The sequence below is a fragment of the Anoplolepis gracilipes genome, chromosome 1 (genome assembly GCF_047496725.1).
Source record: "Anoplolepis gracilipes chromosome 1, ASM4749672v1, whole genome shotgun sequence".
NCBI classification, from domain to species: Eukaryota; Metazoa; Arthropoda; class Insecta; order Hymenoptera; family Formicidae; genus Anoplolepis; species Anoplolepis gracilipes.
The window spans coordinates 12,868,909-12,890,847 of record NC_132970.1 but is presented as its reverse complement, the minus strand read 5'-3'; the positions used below and the strand labels follow the sequence as shown (position 1 = coordinate 12,890,847).

The window sequence follows — 21,939 nt, the reverse complement described above, 5'->3', positions numbered from 1 at the left end:
AAGTTAGTGATATTTAAGTTTTGGCATCGAAATATTTTTTTTTAATATTATTTATTTATTTATTAAATATTATTAAATATAATGTTTAAATTAAGAAAAAATTGCTTCTTTTAACTTTGTTCCGTTTACATCTATCAATTATTAGCTTTTAGGCTTTTCTGAAAAATCATCTGTTATACTTTTGCACGAAACATTGTTGAGATCATAAAAGTAGAAAATTATGTGTCGACAAACATAATTGTATAACAATTAATTAAATATCAACGATTTAAAAATAAATAAATTATGACTTATTATTTATTATTAGGAATCAATTAGGAGGCACGGAATATGTCAACAATTATTTTGAGAGAAGGCTTCTCTAATTCGAGATTCTATCTCTAATTCGAGATTTCGGTGGAATAATTATTTCGCGTGTGGAGAAATTTGAAGTATCGAGTGACAGAACGGTAGCAAGAAGCAATGTCACGGTGCAACGCCCCGTTTTTCAGCAACGATAATTATGCTCGTTTTTCCGTTTACTTTGTCGGAAAATCTTAATGGAAATGTCGTGCTTGCGTAATAGAGTTTAAAATGGAATTTCGCTTGACGACTGCAGCGTGCCTCGGCAAAATGAAACAAGTTTCTGTTTTCGACAACGGATGTTATCTAGAATTTTCCCACGTCGTAAGATAGAAGAATGTTAGAAAGATAAATTAGAAGGATAAATAAGTTGTTAGAAGGATGTGTGAAAGAAAGAGAAGTGTGACTCAAAGACTTAATGAGCTAAAAAATCATTTGCTCTAATATCAATAAAAATCGTTTTTTTTATATAAGAGAGTTACTTAATTACTTAATTAATAGACCGTGCACAAATATTTTAACACGCGAAAATAACGGTTTTTTGTGAGTTAAAATCTGTCATAATTTAAGAAAAGTTAGCGATTTTATTACTTAATTCGTAATAAATGCATCAACACTCGAAATGAATAAAATTGAGAATTATTATTATTACTCTTACGCGATTCATTGATCAATTTTTTTTTTGCATTATGTCGTAAATATGTAACGATGACAAGCGATCCGATGGTGGTCAACGATAATGTATAAGGTACTCTGTCTACATTTTCTCATTTTTTTTTCTTCATTCAACTCGCGATTTTCATCGACGAATAGTTAAGAAGTGCATATATAATGGAAAATTTCATTTACATACACTATCAAGTAGTTTTACATGCGAAAAAGTTTCTCCGAGTCACGCCTTGGATACGTCGACTTGACAAATAGGGCCCGCGTGATAATGCAATCGCGTGACGATCCCTCTGCTTCACAGGGATGTTTTCGTCTTGCTGCTTTTTTCCATTCACCGCGGGGAAGCGTTGCCTCGGGACAATCGATTCGCGCCGAAAATAGAAGCTTCATCACGAGTAGTTGGATCGCGTGGCTCGTAGATTCTTAATTATTATTCACTGGTAATTGAGGTATTATCCGGTGTTAAAGTACGGTTCGGCTTTCACAGAAAATCACTGCAAGTAACATTTTTTTTAGGGAGATATAGTTATATCTTTACAGGGTGCGATTACCTCTTTCAAATCAGTATTCGATGAAACAAAGCTCGATAATCTGAAATAGTGTGGAATGACGTCGCATGAATGAAAATAAATAAACGTCAATTTTAATAAAAACATTAGTCACTGTGTTTTTCTGTAGAGAAGTCGAGTTATCGGGAACAGCACTCTATCAACGCCACTCCATTTTGCATTGTTAAATATTTAACTACACTCCGATTGCCTTTGATTGATTGGCTATATTCTCTCTTATATTCATGGAAGAGCTGCCTTTCATTTTTAAATTTCGCATAGAACAGAAGCGATATCGTCGTTGCACGCGTCAGGATCACTCGCGATTTCGTAAAGCTCGACGAGAGGTGAACCACAGATCCGAAATTTATAAGTACTTGTAACTACTGCAATATTTAAATATTGGATAATATTTCTTATTAAGTACAACCCATACATTATTAAATTATCAATAAATCATAAATTCATCATAATTTCAAGTAATATGTATAGCTTGTCAGATTAGATATATAGATTGACTGTATACGGAATATAATGACAGATGTAATGTTACACAAATGTAAAAAGAAATAGATCTAATTTAGATAATCGCGATATATGTATAATATTACAATACTTAAACACTGATTGAACGTTAATTATTATCAATAGTATTTATAAGATCATCAATTAGTGTAGGACTTGAACAATTTTCTCCGGATCTACGGCATTTATGGGCCACGAGCTAATTCGAGAAACGTATAAAGAATCCATCGGATCGTACAATCGAGACACGAACGATAGAAAATCTCGTTTGTTCCGCGGTCGAGCGCGAGCTCGTAGTTTCCCGGTGGTCGGGGCATCGAAGAGGAGGGAGAGGGACGGGGGGGAGAAAGGAAAGAACACTGGGGGTAAGAAATGCCACCCACCTCGACCACCGCCGTAGCAGTACGTGTACTCGTTATAATCCATGGACGGCCTCTTGAGTAATCCCTCGCCCGGCACTAGATCCAACAACGCGGTGGGGTCGCACATTGAGAAGAAGAGAACGTTCGCTTCTCTTTGTCATCGACAGCGACAGCGACAGAGACGGAGGAGATTTCGTCGATCCACACACAGCGCGTGGATGAGGGGATAAACTATCACAGCGACGCGAACACACGTGTAACGTCGTCGTCGTCGTCGTCGCGTTGTCGTCTGGTCTCGAATCACCCAAGACGAAGCAAACACACAAGCGTATTCGTCGCTTCGTATAAACGATCCTTCCGGTTTGGACTTCAAAGGGGAAACCCGCGACGTCGATGGATGGCGCGCGACCGACCGCGTTACGACAAAGCGCGCGAAAACCCCACGGTAACGTATCCCGAATTAAACTTCGCGTTGAAATACGACGAGACGGCGAGAAACCTTCTGTCTCGACGGCACCTGTCTGTCTCTCTGTACCTCGCCAAGAGAGAGACGGAGGGGGTGGAAAAAAAATAGGCTCGTTGTTATTGGAGCCGTGCGATCCGCAGCCTGTCTATCGTCCGGAGACGTCGCAAACGGAGACTTTGGGCATTCCTTGACTTCAGGTCATCCGTATTCCCTTCATTCACTGCACTTTGTGTGGCGCACGCGAAAAAAAGATCTCACGCAGCACTTTCGCACCTTTGAATTTCGTAGTCGACGCGTTGAAATCGTCGTTTCACATATGTGTAAATCGAAGCGACTGTTGAGAGAAAAGAAGAAAAAGAGAGAAAGAAATTGCACCGCAATGAGTACTCATCATTTCGTCATGCGAAATAAACTGCCGGGCGGCTCTTTCTCTCTCGTCACGATGAAGATTAATAATAACCCGCTCGCTGTTGTGACGGTCCGTGACCAATTGAAAGCGGGGCACAGCGTGGGACTCGATCGAGCTGCCCCGAAAATTTCGAAGCGTGGATCTTCCGCGGATGACGAGGGTCGGCGATTCGCTTCGCCGTAGGAGTCGCACACGTTTCGTTCGATCGATAAAAGCGACCACCAACAATTCCTTTCCCATCCGACAGTGTCAAAAGGGAAAAGCTCGCTCGCGGAAACCGGAAGTATCGCGAGTCACGTCACTTCGCCGAAGGAGAGGCCTGCGCCGCGTCTGATGGACGTCCTGTCGTGCAGACGATGTCAGCGGAGGACGCGGATTACGAAAATATATTCCGGGAAAATTTCAGTTGACCCCGACGCTAGATACACGCGATCGGGGGTTCACGCGATCCTCGACAATTTCCTCGATGCTGATCTATCACTTGGCACACACCCGACAACGAATGTCGGATAATTCGATATTTAGGAAATCACAATTTATAAGAAATCACTTTACTCCACTTGATCTTACCGAGCGGAATTGTAATCGGCATCGACTTGCGTAGATCCATTCGCGACACGATCATCGCGGATCATCAGTGAAAATGTAAGATCGTTCCCATGAGTCGCGCTTCGAAGTAGAACCGCACGCTTGCGCGGTCGGTCACAGACTGAGAACAGAAGGCTAGCCGATGACTCCCGACACCACGGAGGATGCGGGAGTAGTGGGGGAAGGTAAGCAAGTGGAGAGGGAAGGCAGGGAGATCCTTGGCGGCGGGGAGGTTTGCGTAAGAGGCATTTTGGAGCAAGGGTGGAAGAGGTTTGGTTGAGACGAGGCCGATGTTGGAGCGAAGGGAAGGGGGAAGGGGGAAGGAGGAGGACAACAGCCGGTCCTCGACGATCACAGCACCCACTATTCCACTGATGCTGCAGCGGATCCCGTCGAGAAAGAAGACCCGCTCTCCCTTTCTCGCATCGCCGCCGATGCCGCTGGCCCAACTTTACTTCGGGTTCTCACACCTCTTCTTCCTGCCATCTCCACCAACCAGGGACGGATCTGTGTCGGAAACTGAAGTTTCGTTACTTTCGACAAACCTCGCGAAATAACATCGTTTAAGATTCTTCGGATTAAACATTACAGAAAATAAGCTCAAATTTAACCGATTCTCGTTTTTTTTTTTTTATATAGTTTCCTTTTTAATACTAATTTCTTCTTTTCTATATAATTTAGAAAGAGACATGTTAAAGTCTTACGTTAATTAATTTTAATTAATTTATGTCACGACACAATTGTCAATCTTTTAATAGTCCATTAGATATATTAAAGAAGACACGTTTTCTTCTTCCATATTTTCTTGTCAAAGAACTTTAAAAATAATTAGCTTTATATTCTGACAGGAGACACTGTCCGTCCCTGATATCCGTTTTATCGAAGATCAGTTTCTGGCGGCTGATGAACGATTAAAGTGTATCGCGAATATTAAACGTAGAAAGAAAAAGGGGATTGGACGGGATAACAAGGTGTTGCGCCATTTGTACTTTCGATCTTCGCCCACGATCTTCGATTATTATTATTGGGCCAGTGTAGAAACGGATGTGGCAGACAGAAGTTGATTAGCGTGGGCACGGCTTTGCAAATTGGAAATCGAAGGATTTCTCTGATGCATCATATGCGGGCGATTGAAATGCAACGGAGGAGAAAAGGTGATTACGAGAATCGTAATCACGACTATTAATATGTAACTGCATCTACAAAGTGTCTCGCGAGTGAATCGACAAACTTTTAGAATGTGTTCTAAAGGTTATTCTAAGTAAAAATGTTTATATATGCTATAGATCAATTCGGTTCAGTTATCGAGATATGGATAATTTTATTAAGAATTGTAATAAATAAACAATACCAGACATTAATAATTTTTACATAAATATTATTCTCTAAAGCTAAATCGAGGTATGTTTTAAAAATAATATGACTTTCATTGACACTTTGAAATAGTCTATCAAATGTATCCAGAAATATTTGTAGTAGTAATAACAATGTATAGCTATTCAGTAGCCTTAGCACTACCCAAACGTTAATGTTTCAATGTTAAATAAATATTTAGGGTGACACACTGCGTATCTAATGGAAAATAATATTTTGAGTGAGGCGGGACAGGGCCGTTATCAGAACTTTGTGTTACTGACAAAAATTAAATTTTTTTATCCTGATAACTGAGCCAAATTCATTTATAGTATATATAAATTTTTTACTTAGAATGCTTCTGGAACACATTTTAGAAGTTTATTCACAGAACACCCTATATATATGTATAATCGCATTGCCTTTGTTAGAATGTAGAACGTAATTTTAAAACATAATAACGCAAAGTATAAAGATTCTGCGAATGCAAAAGCTATTCCTGAGGCTTTTAATCTTGTTTTTACAATATCGTAAAAAATCAGGAATCGTGATTACATCGGAAGTAAATTAAAACATATTAAATACGTTCACCTAACTATATTAAATTGGCAATTAGGAAGTTACATTATGCCATCGCGCTACTGTTTATTATACATATAAGCACGCGACAAAAATTATATATTCGCGATACCTGCGCGTTTATTAATAAAACAAAAATATCTGAAATTCGTGTTGCTGGGACAACAATAATAATTAAAGTTGTTATCAGGTAATTTTAGAATGATATTTCTCTTGTGGGATAACTTTGCGATGCGCGCTGTACAGAAGTTTTAATAATTCTCTTTCGACTAAAATTGTGGAAAAACGAGGTAAAACGTCACATTCCATGACCCATTATGATCGATTATGTTCTTTTTTAAGAAAAGTGCAAATACTTCTGACATTATATTTTTGCCTCAAAGTATATTCATTCACGCTGTAAAATCTTCATTATCGATAAACTTTGGATATATGTAATAACATTATCTGTTTATGCAATTGTCTGAACTGCTTTCCAATCATCTTCGATTTGTGTCCATTCCACATCCTAAACAATGTACGTAGATTACAATTAGAGGTTCCAATGGGCATCGTGAGAAGACTGCAAAGGGATGCGTTTTACGCTGCATTTCTCACTGTGCTTATTCGAGAATAAAGAGTTAAATACAATATATTAAAAAAAAATATTACGAAAAAATCTGTTACTAATACAAAGATTGAAATTCTATAATTAATCATAGATGGGAAGGAGAAGATTTGGATCTGATCTCTTTTCGTGAGTAAAACTTTGAACTCTCGAGAATGTACAATATATAATCTGTGCACGTGTGCGTGTCCCGAGAGATTCTCTTGTATAATGACAAACTTGCCGAGTGATAATGTTTATCAGGATAACAGGTTTCTCGCACGCGTACTAGAACGGATTAATTGTGATTGTGTTTCTGCAAAATAAGAGAAAAAATGTTTAGTGTCAATGTAAAGATAAAAAAAAGTGCATCTGTGGCAGAAAAAAATGCTCGTCTCCCTGCATCGTTTTCTACCGAAAACACATACCCGCGATTTTCTTAGACCTCCATTGCTTGCGTTCCTCTCGATAATACCTATATTCGATTTTTGTTTTACCTCGCGACAAAGTTATTGCGCGGCGAATTAACGGTCGAGAGAGAATTAATGTGCGAGTTAACAAGACCACACGGATAGCTTAACGAGACTTAAATGAGCCAGGAAACGCGGTGTGTGCTGCCGCGGTTCTCGTGGCAAACTATTGGCGCGATGCGAAATGTCCAGCGATATTGCATTGTACAACGGAAACAGGACGAAGGGGATGGGATGTAAGGGTGGACACGAGGACATCGTGCCATCTCGCGTTCAAATGTTTGCCGAGGGGTTGAGAGATCGTCGACGACGACGTCGCGACGGCGACTGGTCGAAGAAGACCGGCTTCGATTGTCGCTGGTCTGATATCATCGGACTTGGCGCGATCCTCGTTTTCTATTATCCAAAGTTTACCTCTTCCGCTGCGCGTACATCCTGTTATTCTTATTTGAAAATTAGGTTTTTTTCTACACATAAATATTTGATTAAAAAAAAAAACCCTCTTAAATATAATATTCGCGTTTTGTTAATTTTTCCGAGATGTGTAACTTTATTAAGACTTTATAAATTCAAAAAAGAGTTGAAAAGAAGTAGGTAGATGACAACGATAAAAGTAGAGAGTAAAGTTCGGACTAAGGGATCAAGGATAGTCATAATTTACAATCCTTTATTCGCGTAACTTGTTTAGTGAGCGAACTATTTCTTCGTAGGCAATATATTACGTAATTTATAGAAGACTTGTGCATAATACTGCGGAAACGTGGAAAGAGAAAGAGAGAGAGAGAGAGTGTGTTTACACATACATATATATGTATATATATCTTCAATATATACAAACACAATGAAAATTTTGTTTAATATATTTATAAAATTATCCGCGCGCGAACCATGTTGAAAACTTGGACAATAGCCGTAGATTTTAACAACAGCTTTATACTGTGAGAGAGAGAGAGAGAGAGAGAGAGAGGGGGAGGGGGAAGGAAAAGAGAGGATAAATTAAACTGCATTATCTAAATTTTCCCAGAGCATCCATTTAAATTCTCACAGTGTGGAATTGTTTTTCGCGGGAGATTTCATACAGCTGGGTTGTTATATAAAAAATTCATTTAGCGGTCCGACGCAGAGAATCCGCTCCTCTCGCCGCTTTCTCTCCCTCACGTGACTGTTCTAAATAATGCGCGTGCCTCGGAGAGTTTCCGGGCTTTCGGCTATCGTTTTACCGGGTTACCCGGATTCTATGAGTTCACTCGAAACAGCGTGACCCAATAGGTAGACGCTACCCTTGTTTTTCCATCCGTCCGCGACATCGGGCTTTCTCATCACAACCGTTGCTGCCACACCCGCTTGCGCTTTATCCGGTCAGACAGTTTTCGCGCTACGGTCCGACGTGCGATTAAGTTGTACCTATCGCAAAGTGAGAGCGGCTCGAGTGAGACGAGCAGATAAAAACCTTTTCGGCTCTCGCGTCCGTAGCAGACTCGAGATAATAAGAAGCCGAGTCGTGTGGTAAATTATGACGTTTCGAAGAAGGCTACCTGGCCACGCGGACTGTGGATCGTTAAAAGCGGTACGCTCGGCGAAGACTATGCTAATTTGCGTACGACTCTTCTAATTTTCGTGTGGTAAAAGTTTATAATTGTGTTACAATTAAAGACAAAACTGAAAACAAGAAAGAGTAACGTATTTGTTTTAATATAACAACACGAGAATTATCTTTCTCTATACTATGATTCTATTTTGAACAAGATATATAAATTCTGATCACAAGATCCTTTCCCTCTGCATATAAAGTGTATTATATAATTTCTTAAGTATTAAATAAAACAATTAATCAATTGTTGTTTATTATAAGTATTAGCCACACAAAAGAATTTTTTATTCAGAAATAAATGATAATCAAAGTATGTAAGATCGATTTTCTGAGACAGAGATCTATAGCTTGATATTCATTCGGGCAACTCAATTCCATCTTTTCTTCGTTACTTTGTTCCACTGCGATATTGAAATCCTAGAAAAGCTTTCGACCGTAAATGATACTCGACATTCGCAAAAGATGGGGCTTTTCGTGATCCGAGTGTCGGGAGTGACCTTGTTTGCGGTTGAGAGAAACGAGAATGGTCCGTGATATTTTCTATAGCACGCGACAAAGCGATCCGATTTCTTATGTATGGAAGCATTATTGTGAGATATCTGTCATATACTTTAATGAAGGTTTAAATTTATTAAATATATAAAACACACAATACGAATAATCACACTATTAACACAAGTGCAATATTTTTTAAATATGAAAAATAATAACATAAATTACGGCAATTTAATAAAAAAATTCTAAATTTAATTGTTTTTTAAACTACTCTTATTTATGAAATGCAAATTTAATTATTTTAATCATTTTGAAAATATTTTTCATGATTTTTATTTTTTAACAGCAATGAAAATTATGAAAAAAAAAATAATTTATGATGTTTTTTTAATAACTGTATCGTTATATCGCGAGAAATACCGAATAAAAAGCTATTGATGTTTTTAGTAGCCGTACACCTTAATTCCACTTCTTTGTCTCGGAAGAATCTACTCTCTCATGCAAGACTGACGCGCATCCGAGTAACCCGACACTTCGGCAACCCATGTCGTCGGTAAATTTTCAAGGTGGACGAAAACGAAAGGGAGATCGGTTCGCAAATGCGGACAGCATGTAAATCGACTTTTTATATCGGCGTTTCACGCGAGACACTCGAAGCCGCCGTCGAGTCGAGCGGCCATCGCGCTCGTTAGAAGAAGAGTAATCCTCGTATCTTATGGATTTTATGTCTCTATAGCAAGGCTATATCACCCGCTCCCCATATGGACGACTGTGTTTAATCCCTTTAATCCACTATCGGTTGTAAAATAGTGAGGTAAGCCAATAAAAGCAAGAGCGCGCGGGAGGTCCGTATGTGCGACAAGTCCCCCCCGTCCTCTGCCTTTCTTTCCCCCGAGTAAGCGGGGGAACTAGAGGAAAGGAGAAAGAGATAGATAGAGAGAGAGAAAGATAGGGCATCCCTCACGACCGCGGCATCTGCATACAAGGATGATGGCTTCGTAAATTACGGCGCTCATGGCGATGACTCTCCGCACTCCGACGCGCGTCGCTCTCGGTCACGACCGGTGCGCTGCCACGAAACTTCCTCCTCCTCTTCCTCCTCGCGTGTATACCACCTCGTCGGCACCGCGGATAAACACGCATATACATAGGACGAGTTCCGTGTAAGGACAGGCACTTTACGGTCGCGCGGAGGGATAACGAGTATGTAACGCCATAACTCTGTACGGCGGTCTTTACACGTCAGGTGCGCGATGCGCGGAGCATTTTTCGACTGGGTAATGCGGCCTTCGCAATCATTTGCATTGGAACGTGGACGTGACTCTTGTACGAGACGCCAAAAGCTGACAGCAAATCAGAAATAATCGCGCGAATAATGTAAATAATATTTTATATAATTTTTTTTTCTTTCAGACCGAAACACACACGACTTTGCGGTTGGAAAAAAATTTGCGATGAAAATATTTCACAGGAATTGCGTTTATGTTTCTCAATTTATTTTCTGATACAATATCCTACGAGGAATCGCGTGATCAAAGTAAACTTTCCAAGCTGCGGAAAGTATCGTAATCTTTCACGCACACAAAAGTTGGAATTTCCGTAATAATAACGGCATTTCCAATCGTGCATCCGACTATGAAAATATAGGTAGTTTCCATAATCCCTTCGAAGTTACGCGCACCCTTTATTTCTTTAAACTTTACGCATCGCCCACCACCGTGATGCACTCACATGAGCAACTAAGTCACGGCGAGAAGTTCCCCAAACGACCGTCGAAACTTCTCTCGCACGTCGCCGCCGTGCTTCATCGTTGTTAGTTTGGTTAAATATGCGTTTGTCGCGCGTTTTCCCGCACCGAAGAACGGAATAAGTTGCAGTCCCGAGCATGAAACTTGCACGGAGCGACAGATTTTATGGACGGCAGTGCGAAGTTTCGTTTGACGTAAAATTAGTGTCAGAAATTTCAAATCGTGGTACGTTTATGCTTAACACAAATCGATTAAATCCGATTATTAATTTATTCTTATGTTATTAATTTTTATTTAATTAAAAAAAAAAAAAGATTTTTAATTTTTATTAAAAGCCTCAACAATTTTAACATCAATAAAAAATTTTCTTTTTTTAAATTAATATTGTGTATAAAGTATCGTTCAATAAAAGAAAAGAAAATTAGAAATTAAAATTATATATATTGTATATTTATTCTAATTTGAAACTATTGATGTTCTCTCTCGGACCGTAAGACATGGTAGTTCGAGTGATGTTACAACGTAAATTGTGTATTACATGAAACCGTTGGTTCGGTTCGGACATCTGGCTCGGGAGGATGAATCTAAAGATTACCTTGTCCATCAGACTGCTGGACCCTTCACGGTGCTACTTGCAAAGTCACGTTGGACCTGTTCACTGAAATCTGTTTCCCCACAGGATATATATATATATATATATATATATAATAGAGCGAGAACGCGTTTGATGACACGTATAAAAATTATAAATTGATGTGCGGGAGCTTTCATTGATCGAAAAGCGAAAATATGTGAAGCGTAAGGCATAGTTGAACGATGGTTCTTTCAAATATACCATTAAGATTCTGCGTGATTGAGTATCGTGTATTAAGCGAAGTGTAAATGGCAAATCTTAAAGGTTTAGAATATGCTTGAAAGCGATATTCTGTTTATCCATAACGGAATTTGCACTCGGTATTTATACCCTGCTTAAGTATTGGCAGAATATTAAATCCTGCTTTTCTCTGGGCTGAACCTTTTAAAGATGCATTAGCTTATTTCCATTACAATCCACTTTTAGAACTGTATTATTAATCGGAAACGTTTCGAACTTTACCACGAAAGACTCATCTCGTATAATGTGAAAGAGAAATGTTGCACGCGATCGGATCTTCCTTTTAGAAGACGTGCGTCTCTCACGAAATTTTTAAGATCGTGATGCCATTTCGCATAAAATAGAAGGCATCAAAGCGAAAAAGGAAAAAAAGTGTGTACGTGTGAGCAGGAAGAAAGAAGACCGAAAAGAACTATTGACCGAACGGGATGAAAGGGTGTCGTCCCGTCCTTTTTTCGAAATCCGAGCAAAGCCATTCGTGCTCCTATCGCATCCCATATCTCCCTTTCCGACGAGCAACAGTTACTACACAACGCTATCACCACCGACCGTGGGCCGATCACCACGCACGCACGTAACATACGTTCACATAAAAGAGGAAGAAGAGAAGGTGCAACATGCACCAACGTAGTTGGCTTTGCCAGAGAAAGCCGCCTGCCATCTGCCCGCGATACGCAATCCGCCTTAGCTTTTTTTTTTTTTTTTTTTCGTAATCCCAGACGTTTTCCAATCTCGGACGAGCGACTCGGGCCCTCATCCCGGGACCGGTAGGTCGGGGTTTCATTCAACGAGCATCGTCGTCCCGAAAATCGAATTCGGGATTTCGGGATTTCGACCTTCACCCCCTTCGCGCGAATCTGCCCGGGGATGTGTCAACCCATACGGAGTTGATTCCGATCCCGCGCGAAGTTTTGTACGATGGATTTGTTCGATTTCGGGCTTTCAATTCGGAAAATCTCTTTTTCCTATGTGAATTCGTAACGTTGTACAAAAGCGGAATCGATATGCGACTGGAATATTTTGCGAATCTCTCCGTTTGCTGTTGAAATAATTATTAAAATAGATGCACCAGTGTATACAGATCGAAGAGAGTTTATTCATTCAGTTAAAATTGTCGGAAAGTACATTTAATAGTATAAATTATTATTTAATATACATATTTATGAAGTTTTTTTAATCCTCTTTTTCTCTCTCTCGATCAATATTATTAATCAATATTATTATTAGTAAATAATCTAAAATATCTTTATTCTATATTTATTCTATATATATATATTTTTTTTTTTTAAATATCTTAATTTTTAAATATTTATAACATTTAATTATTAATCGCATAATATTTGGTTCATAAATAATTAGCAAAAAGTTTATGATGTAAATAAATTAGCATTTAAATATTTTCTTTTAAATTATTGTGCTAATTAAAAGTCTTCTCCGAAACCTTTGCGTTTTAACACACTATGCGCTCAATTTCGAGATGTTGAAAAACACTCAACTTGCTACGGGAAATTTTCCGCAAGTTGTAATGCACTTGCAATATCTGCAACTATTGCTTGAACCGATCGTAACACAGCAGTGTCGAGTTAGCAGTCACAGTGGGAATACTCGCTTCCTTAATGCACTTCCTGTTCTTACGACGGACTAAAGATCTTATCGAATAGGTTCGACCGTATCTCACCGGCTTCCCTTCGTACTTCGTGGCCCTTATATTCGCGAGTACCTTCAGGCTAGTTCCGGCCATCCCTCCGTGTCCACGAGAGACCTGCGGGGGGTATCCTTGAGAGGTAGGGAAAGCTTAGGGGAGAGAAGTTCTTGTTAAGGTTTCCTGCGGGCACCTTCGACTAACCGTGAGCGGGGTGCATATCCGATTGTTGAAATCGCGGTGCGATCGATGATAACGCACTAACTTTAGTTTTCGTCCGAATAAAGTAGATATATGCAAATTGGCCGATGGTTAAACGCGGTTATCCCAGTAACGTTACATGACATTTTGTAAAATGTTTAATAACTGAATAATAATAATCTGATATTATTGTTTTTTTTTTCATCTTTTATTACGGTTTATTTTCTGGAAAATATATTTATTCCCAATATATGATGTATCAAACATTTAAAAATAGTAAAAGACTCCACGGATTTACCAACCCGTGCCGTAAATGGAAATATACTGTATGCATATGACATTGGACTAGCGGTGATCGATAATACTTTTCTTGTCTTTAACTTTTATAAATAAAAATGTAGGTACGAAATTAGATGTTTCATTGCTGAATCCTACGTCACTGATTTATTTAAGAACACAGTAGAAAGCGATATTTTTTTAACCTAATATACGTCAAACTATCATTACGCGATACTTATGACGATTAAAGAATATTTAGATCTTACTAAATTAGGTTTCGATTCTTAAATAAGTGCATAGCTGTTATATCGCGAACGTCATCAAGTTGTTCTAAATCCGAAGTGAAAGTTTACTAGGTCCACTTTTGGATCAGAAGAAAGAAGAAATATATTTCTTGTTTTTGATGTAATTGACGTTAATGTGATACTGAAATAAATCGTTATAATGTCAAATGGAACGTAACGAATATCTTTTGACGTAGATAACAGACAAGATGCAAATGACGTAGATAAGAGACAAATTTATTATAAAATCATAGGATAAAACTTTCAACAGAGATTCGAAAATAAAAATTGTTTTTATTATATTTAAATGATAAAAGAGTATTAAAAATAGCTAACATCTTTCGAGAAGTTTCACATCTAAAAGTAAGAATTTTTATTTTACGACGGAGAGCGAGCTTAGAGAATCTCTCAAGGCGGCGGTCCTTGATATCCTCGATCTGACAAGTGTTTTGAACACGTCGTACTAATGATAAGCAACGAGCGTCTTCGAACAAAGGATTGGAATAAATTTTCGACAATGCGCGGGAGGAGCCGCTTATTTTCTGGCGTTTACGGTCGTCGATGCTAATCTCGGAGGCCCTACGGGAGACCTCCGAGTGCCGGTTTCTTCATAGGCTCGCCATCTGACACCGGGGCCTCTTCAGGAAAGAATTTGGTCTGTGCGTTTCGGCCCGAATTATGCTAATACTCCCTCATCCGAGATTCACGTCGCCCTCTTTGCTGCCATACGAATTGAAAGGGAGGCTAAAGTGGTCCCGCGGCATGTCACTGAAAATCTACTTAGCGTCGACAATTCTTATTTTAAAAGCAAGTGACAATAACACGATTCAAATATTAATTATTATATATGTGTAAGGAAAAATTGTCGCGGCGTGATTTCAGTGCAATGCATTTTTATTATATTTGTTTAACAATATTGTCATAATACTTTTATTTATCAAGTACTTCTGTTTTTTATTCTTTCTTTCTTATAATTAATTTTTTTTTAAATAACACAAGTACTTGGAAATAAAGAATTTGCTTAATAATATTAAAAAACCATAAAATAACTTTTCTTCTTTAATTTCAGAGTAATTGTAGTGTAATGACTTACATAATTTCTAAAAATAATACGCGATTCTATACTCGACATGTAATATCAACTTCTTATTTAAACGCAAAAATTATAATAATCATAGTTGTAAAATTAATGTGATAATAACACATAATTTTGCCGTTTATGCTATATAATATGTAAAATATATATTTCAATGAGCATAAGGAAGTGTACTTCACGCATCATACAGTTTATTTTTTTGCGAAATACATATAATATACAGCCTTTGGAATGCTTGTGTGAGATACATTGTGTTATTGAAGAAAAGACTGCAGCGGGCAGCCGCTGTCGGTGAGTCTAACTGCAAACGGCGCGTTCCACGTTCCATTTTGTGTATGACGTACGATCGGATGCGTAGGCACGCACGAAAAAGCACGAAACGTGCGACTCCGTCGAGACGGACAGTATAGTGATATCGGGGAACTCCCTCCTTCCTTTTCTCCCAATTCTGCACGTGAGCCATGTGCCTTTTTGTTAATATTATGTCATCTGCAGGCGAGAAAAGCGAATGCAACGTGCACTCGCGTTCTTACAATACCCAGTGACTCTCATAACCTTCCGCAAGAGAAATACGCGACTGCCTATGAGAGAATTTATAATTTTTTCTGTAATAGAATTAAAAATTCTTGATCTTCCGCGTGATTTCAAAATATGTATATACGACGTCGCGAATATTAAGTTATAATGGATTGAAGATAAATGATAACTGGCCTGAAAGATTCGTGTTCTATCAGTAGACTATTTAAAGTTTTGAAAAGGGATATCTGTGTATATATATATATATATATATATATATATATATATATATAGGTGTATGTAAAAGAAATAAGCGATCAAAAAATTAAAGTATCGTTCACGAAAGTGCATTTTCGTTAGTGGTATGAGAACGTTCAACGTATCGCCGCTCCAATAAAGACGTTTTCCATTATTAAAAGTTCGTCCTTAGAGCGTTTTAATGCATGACTAAATTACTTATTATTCAAAGACGCAATTAAATTGCGGATTTACATATCTATTACAGCACGGGTCGTCGAGATTGCCCTACTTGCGTCTATACATAAATGCAGGGACATGATGGATGATACGAAATAAAGTGCGGACTCGCCCTCAAGACAGGAGTAATTCAATTTTACTCGCGCACAGAGAGCAATATAATTTCTATATTAACTCGATTAAAATAGCGCGTTTGACTCGAGAGGGAAGTGAACGTTTTTCGCCGAGAGATCGTTAGATTAGAAAATTCCGCCTCGACCTTTCACAGTTACTCGTCGGACTTCATCTCCTTCTTCGGGGGACGTAAAAAGCGGAAATCACGTTGTAACGTGCGCGCATAAAGCAGTAAGCAGCTTTTTCTATCGATCCCGCTTTCAATCTGCGGAGAATGCATCAATAAGGATGAGGTATGCCGCGAGCAAAGATAACTTGCTGGAACTTCGCATGCTGGCCCGTTCAATCTTCCCTCCGTACCGACGATATCGGCACTGATATTGCGCGCGCACGCACACAACGCACTCACAAACGCGCACACCTACACATACGTACACTTGCCGCGTGGTTGAGCTCTTTAAATATACAGAGGCAGAATTTAGCGTTCAATTCAATGTGCAGAATCCTCACGTAATAAGAAGTTATCGGTCACAAAAGCCGAAGTACTCCCTTTTTCGCCGTGAGATAACGTTCCAATATCGACGACTGCCGTTTATTGAAAGCAAAATTGTCAACTATCGACGATTTTCATCAGTCACAAAAGATCAGCGGCCTGTGAGCGCCAGCCGGGGAAAGAAAGGCCGACTTATCCGCAATCCAATCTCCATTAGGCTTGACTGTTACTATACTATTCTCGCGAACCATTCGGTATTCGAGTGTAGCGGTCGATCGAGCGGCATGAAAGAACTGCATCTCGACGCAAGTGGGGATGTACAACATTAATGTGCTCGTTGACATTGTGTTTACCCCCGGCATGTACATGGGCAAGCAAGGGAGAGAAGGGACAAGAGTGGTGGAACGATACTGGTTTTGCAGACAATCGAAACAGGCAGTTGTTCAGCCTGTTCAAAGTGAACAACATAAAATTTATTTTAGATTGCACTTTAATTTAAATATGAGATTTAAATGAGATTTCCGTCTTATATATAGCGGCTGTTTATAATTATTAATATTAGTTTATGCATTTTAATCATAAATTAAATTAAATAATTTATAATATTAGTATTCTCCCCTCCTCCTCTCTCTCTCTCTCTCTCTCTCTCTCTCTCTCTCTCTCTCAAGATGTAGCTTTCATTTTATAGGATAATTATTTATAATTAATTTTATTTTTAATAATATCCTATATATTAAGAAATTAAATAGCTTGTAATATTTTCTAAAGTAAGATGTAGTAACTTCTGAACTTCTAAACTTCTGATTATAGCACGAAATGTTTAAACTTTTATGTGCTTTATAAATTTTTAACTTTCTCTATTTTATATAAAAAGTTTATATGTATATACCTATGTAAACTTTTACACATGTATATATATATATAAAAGTTTCAAAATGATAAGCCAAGATTCGCAATAAAACAATATCGCAGAACATATCTGCAAACATAACTGAAGCTAATGTCGATGTGAAATAACCGAGGAGGGGAGAGTACAGGTCCCGGTTCGGTTCGGTAAACGCGAGAAGGGGGCAACGTCCCTCTCCCACGGATGATGGATGTCGGGGGCCTTTCAAGTCCGCGATGCATGGCCCCCTCCCGTCCCTGTCCTGTGATTATCTAATACGGCAACGCCGAAAGGGGACCCGCAACGTTCATCGTGTGCGGGACGAGAGGGATGGACTCGACGATACAAACCATAAACGTTGTATCGAGTCGACGCTACCGGGTTTTCTCGGGGCTTCCTCGAGCTACATTCTGAAAACTCGTTCGTGTTTGTAGCCCTTCTCTCGCATAGTGAGACTACCTTGTCGACGACATACGGCTGCTGCAAGGACTACACATCGTTCGCCATGAATAGCGGGCCCGTAAGAGAAAAAAAAAAAAAAAAAAAAAAACGCATGCACGCACATACGCACACCTAACCCCTTTAATCTGTCACTGCGCGCTCGCGCCGACTCGTGCAAGAAGAGAAAGGATACACCCGGGATCGCCTTTTCCGGTGGGGCTTCTACGGGCAACGAAATTACCAGGCTGCCACTCAAATTGGCCCGACGGCGAACAATCGGGCCTATTACGTAGCATTTGTCAGCATGGCGCTGCTGTCACCAGTGCAACGAAGGCCCGTCTCGCGTTACGTTTTCCTTTCGCGAAAGGGGTTGGCGAGCGAGCGAGCGAGCGAGAGAGAAAAAGAGAGAGAGAGAGAGACAGACGAGGGGACCCGCGGGGATCCCGCGGTGTGTTTAGGCAGGCAACAATGTGGCGTTCTTGCCACGGTTCGACGAAAAACAGCCACGATCGCCACCTGTCGCGACGCATGCATGACACCGCAGCGGTAGCAGCCTTGTAGCAGCGAAGAGGAGGTAAATCGAGAATGTTGCGTAAATTAAAGCAGGCGCACGTGTTGTAGATTGATTAATGATTGACGTGGGAATCGAGGGGTTATACCACGGGAGAGAGTAATAAATGAGTGCAGGCAGAGCTAGACTTATGCAAACGTACTTTCGCGATCGTATCGCGCGTTAAAAATCTACGTTAATTTTTCTAACGATTTAAAACAAGTATAGTGTTGCAGAATTTAAATACTTAATAAAATTTTCAATTTAACAGGAAACAATTTTCTTTCAAAAGTTTTGATTGCATGTAATAATAAATCATCTTTTAAGCGATACTTTTAAATATTCGCTGATAAATTATAAATTATATCAGTATACACTTCGTTGAAAACGAATGTCGTTGAATTCTTCCAACTTACGATTCGTAGAACACGCTTGAAATATATTTGAGTCCGCAGATCATTTGTCTTTGTCGTCTACCAAGTTACGGAGAAAATAGCGAAGGACAAACTTTCCTGTCTTGACCGATCCGTGTGATCGGATCGTTTCCGAGTAAGAAAAGGACGCCAGACGTCGATGCCGATCGTTCGATTTTACAGACAGCCAGCTGCGGGCCTTTCTCCGCGTCGGTCCGCCTCGATATTGACGATAAATATGGCCGGTTTTGCTTGCCAGCGACAGGTTTAAGAGGCTTTTAAGAACGCTTCGCTGATCGTCCAAACAGTCGCTTCGCGATCTTCCTCCACCTACTTTTCGCCGATCGCTCTTTTCGCTTCCCCGCGTTCTTTTTCTCATTCAAAATCGCCATGAAGATTTGAATGAGAACCACAGACAACCTGCTCTCCCGCTTGTGTATCCCGAGGAATAATGTGTCCGCGAAAAGATCCTCGGGACATGAAAAGTCGAGTCAAAGTGGATATCAAACGGTCATTCGAAAGGAAATTCTCCGTTGTGTGCGAAAATCGTTTAGCTATTTGAGATATATGAATTGATTTAATTGTTCGATGACAAGCAGTTCTCTTTCAGATGATATGCTCTTGAGGAAAAAAATGTGGCTACGCATTTAAAAAGATAGATATATATAGAGAGAGAAAGGATCTAGATACTAAACCGAAGAACTAAAAGTCAGTCATGGAAGTTACGAGAGTCCTTCTTTTAACGATTGCTGGATTTTCTTAACTTATATTGGATTACCGTTTCCAAGGTAGAGGAGACATTCTTTGTACAAATGTATTTGATTTATAACTCTGTAAAATGCGATTGTGTGATTCGAAAGTTTTGCCTTTAATAAACGGAACTTGGAACGCGCTCGTGAAGTACGGAATTATATTTCCGCCTCTCTTATGTACGCTTTGTTATAAACTCGGTCCATATTTTTTATCAGTTCTGATAAGTACTTATCGTTAAACGACGCGGAACTTTGGAGGCGTGCCCGATAACTCCGAGGTATTACTCCGAAGTTTAAGCTCGCAAAAGCACGGAAGTCAGAATCACTTCGCGCCGTTCCAAGCGCGTTTGGGCAACTGCGAATCGTTTTCTCTGCCTCCGGGATATTTCATCGGACGCAAAGAAAAGCCGTCGAAAATAACGTTCGTCCGAAGCTAATCGAAGCGGACAGCCGTCGTGAAAACTTCGCGCGGGTTGAAGTTAATTATTAAAAGCTATGTAGATCTGAACTAATTGACAATTGAAAATTAATCGAAGAGAAACACGCGTGACATACAATTCACAAAGTTATACAGTTTTTTTAATAAAAAATATATAAAATTAAATATATTCTTCAAATACTCGAGTTATATATTTAGTCTATTCAAATTTCCTGATTTTCCAGATATTTTTGTTCAAAATTCCAAGTAAAAAGAATATATTAATATTTTCAAGACTTTTTAATACAACTTTCTCTAAAATAAATTTTTTTTATTATATGCATTTTCTAATGTTTTTCATTCATACGAAAGAAAAACAGAGTCTCTTAAGTTTCAATGTTAGATTTATAAATGTATTAAAAAAACTGAATAACTTTTATAAGATAATTTTTCATTTATATAAAATTTTTATTTTTTTATCATTAAAAGTTGCAAAGAGTATGTACTTCATATTCAATATTATGTTAAGACATTAAATATATAAATAACAAAAAAAATATATATATATATATTTATTTATTTATTTATACGGGACAAACTGAAATGCCAAATTCACGTTTTGTCTTACTTTTTCCGACAATTTTTTAAGCATTTCTTGCCAGACTTTAAGCGCTTAAAATTTTCACAATAATTATACAAAAAGTTCAATATATATGTAAAAATTATTAGAATATTAATTAAACAAATTAAATTGTCAAATTAAACGCTAGTCATATTTCGATAATTCTATCGATTAATGAGACTTCACGTTAGTCTGCAATTACTTTTAATTTTCAAAGAGAGAGAAAGAGAGAGTTCTATATATCAAAATTATTAGAATATTTATTAAACAAATTACAAAAAATAGATCGTCCAAAACGCCAAACATATAAATATCGAGATGAGACATTGGTCGTATTTCGATAGTTTTATCAACTTTAATGAGATTTTATATCAGTCTATAATCACTTTTAATTTCTAGAGAGGGTTCTATGCGTAAAAATTATTATATAATATATTTATTAAACAAATTAGAAATACCAAACATACAAGTACTGATTGTGAGATGAGATGCTGGTCATATTTCGAATGTTCTATCGACTTTAAATGAGATTTTATGTTATTTTTTTTAGTGTCGTTCTGCAATTACTTGTATTTTTTGAATAAAGTTATGTTATAGATATGCGTAAAAATTGTTAGAATAATTATTATATTATATATCGTCTATATAATATAAAACGAATATTATATACGAGTATTATGTTTTACAAAGGAATATTGTAATTATTCAAATTTTTTTGATGTACAAACAAATAATCGTTAATCAACAATAAAATAAATATATAATTTATCATTTTTATAGTTTGTACAGAAAGGGTCATTAATGCCTTTACACATAAATTTATGCACATATTGAAATATACATTTTCCATATATGTACATATAAAATATATAAATGTATTGATATGCATAAATTCATTTCTAAAGGCATTAATGATGCCTTCTGTACATATGCACAATTAATTTATTATAGATGAGCGGAGATACGAGCGTCTCAGTATGTCCGGTATTTCGTACGATTTAATTGTTTAATTAATATTCTAATAATTTTTACACATAGAATTTTTTGTAAACACTATGGCAGAATTTTCAAGCGCTTAAAGTCTGATAAGAAATGCTAAAAAATCGTCAACAAACAAAGTAAAACGCAGTAAACTTGACATCTCAGTTTG

The 21,939-nt window shown here is 38.1% G+C and overlaps 1 protein-coding gene across 14 annotated transcripts in view; it reads right to left on the bottom strand.

Moving 5' to 3' along the window:
* The window catches only part of Ten-m (teneurin transmembrane protein Ten-m), a 575,864-nt gene that overhangs the window by 50,765 nt on the left and 503,160 nt on the right, over nucleotides 1–21,939 (bottom strand). The window contains exon 1 of one of the 14 annotated variants that reach the window (XM_072894586.1): nucleotides 2,468–9,210. The exons of 12 other annotated variants lie outside the window; for them this stretch is intronic. In XM_072894586.1, the coding sequence (XP_072750687.1) occupies nucleotides 2,468–2,573 (106 nt within the window). In that variant the 5' untranslated portion in view covers nucleotides 2,574–9,210. Of the gene's footprint in view, nucleotides 1–2,467; nucleotides 9,211–21,939 lie in introns of those variants that run through there. One more of the 14 variants, XM_072894593.1, reaches the window with a different exon arrangement.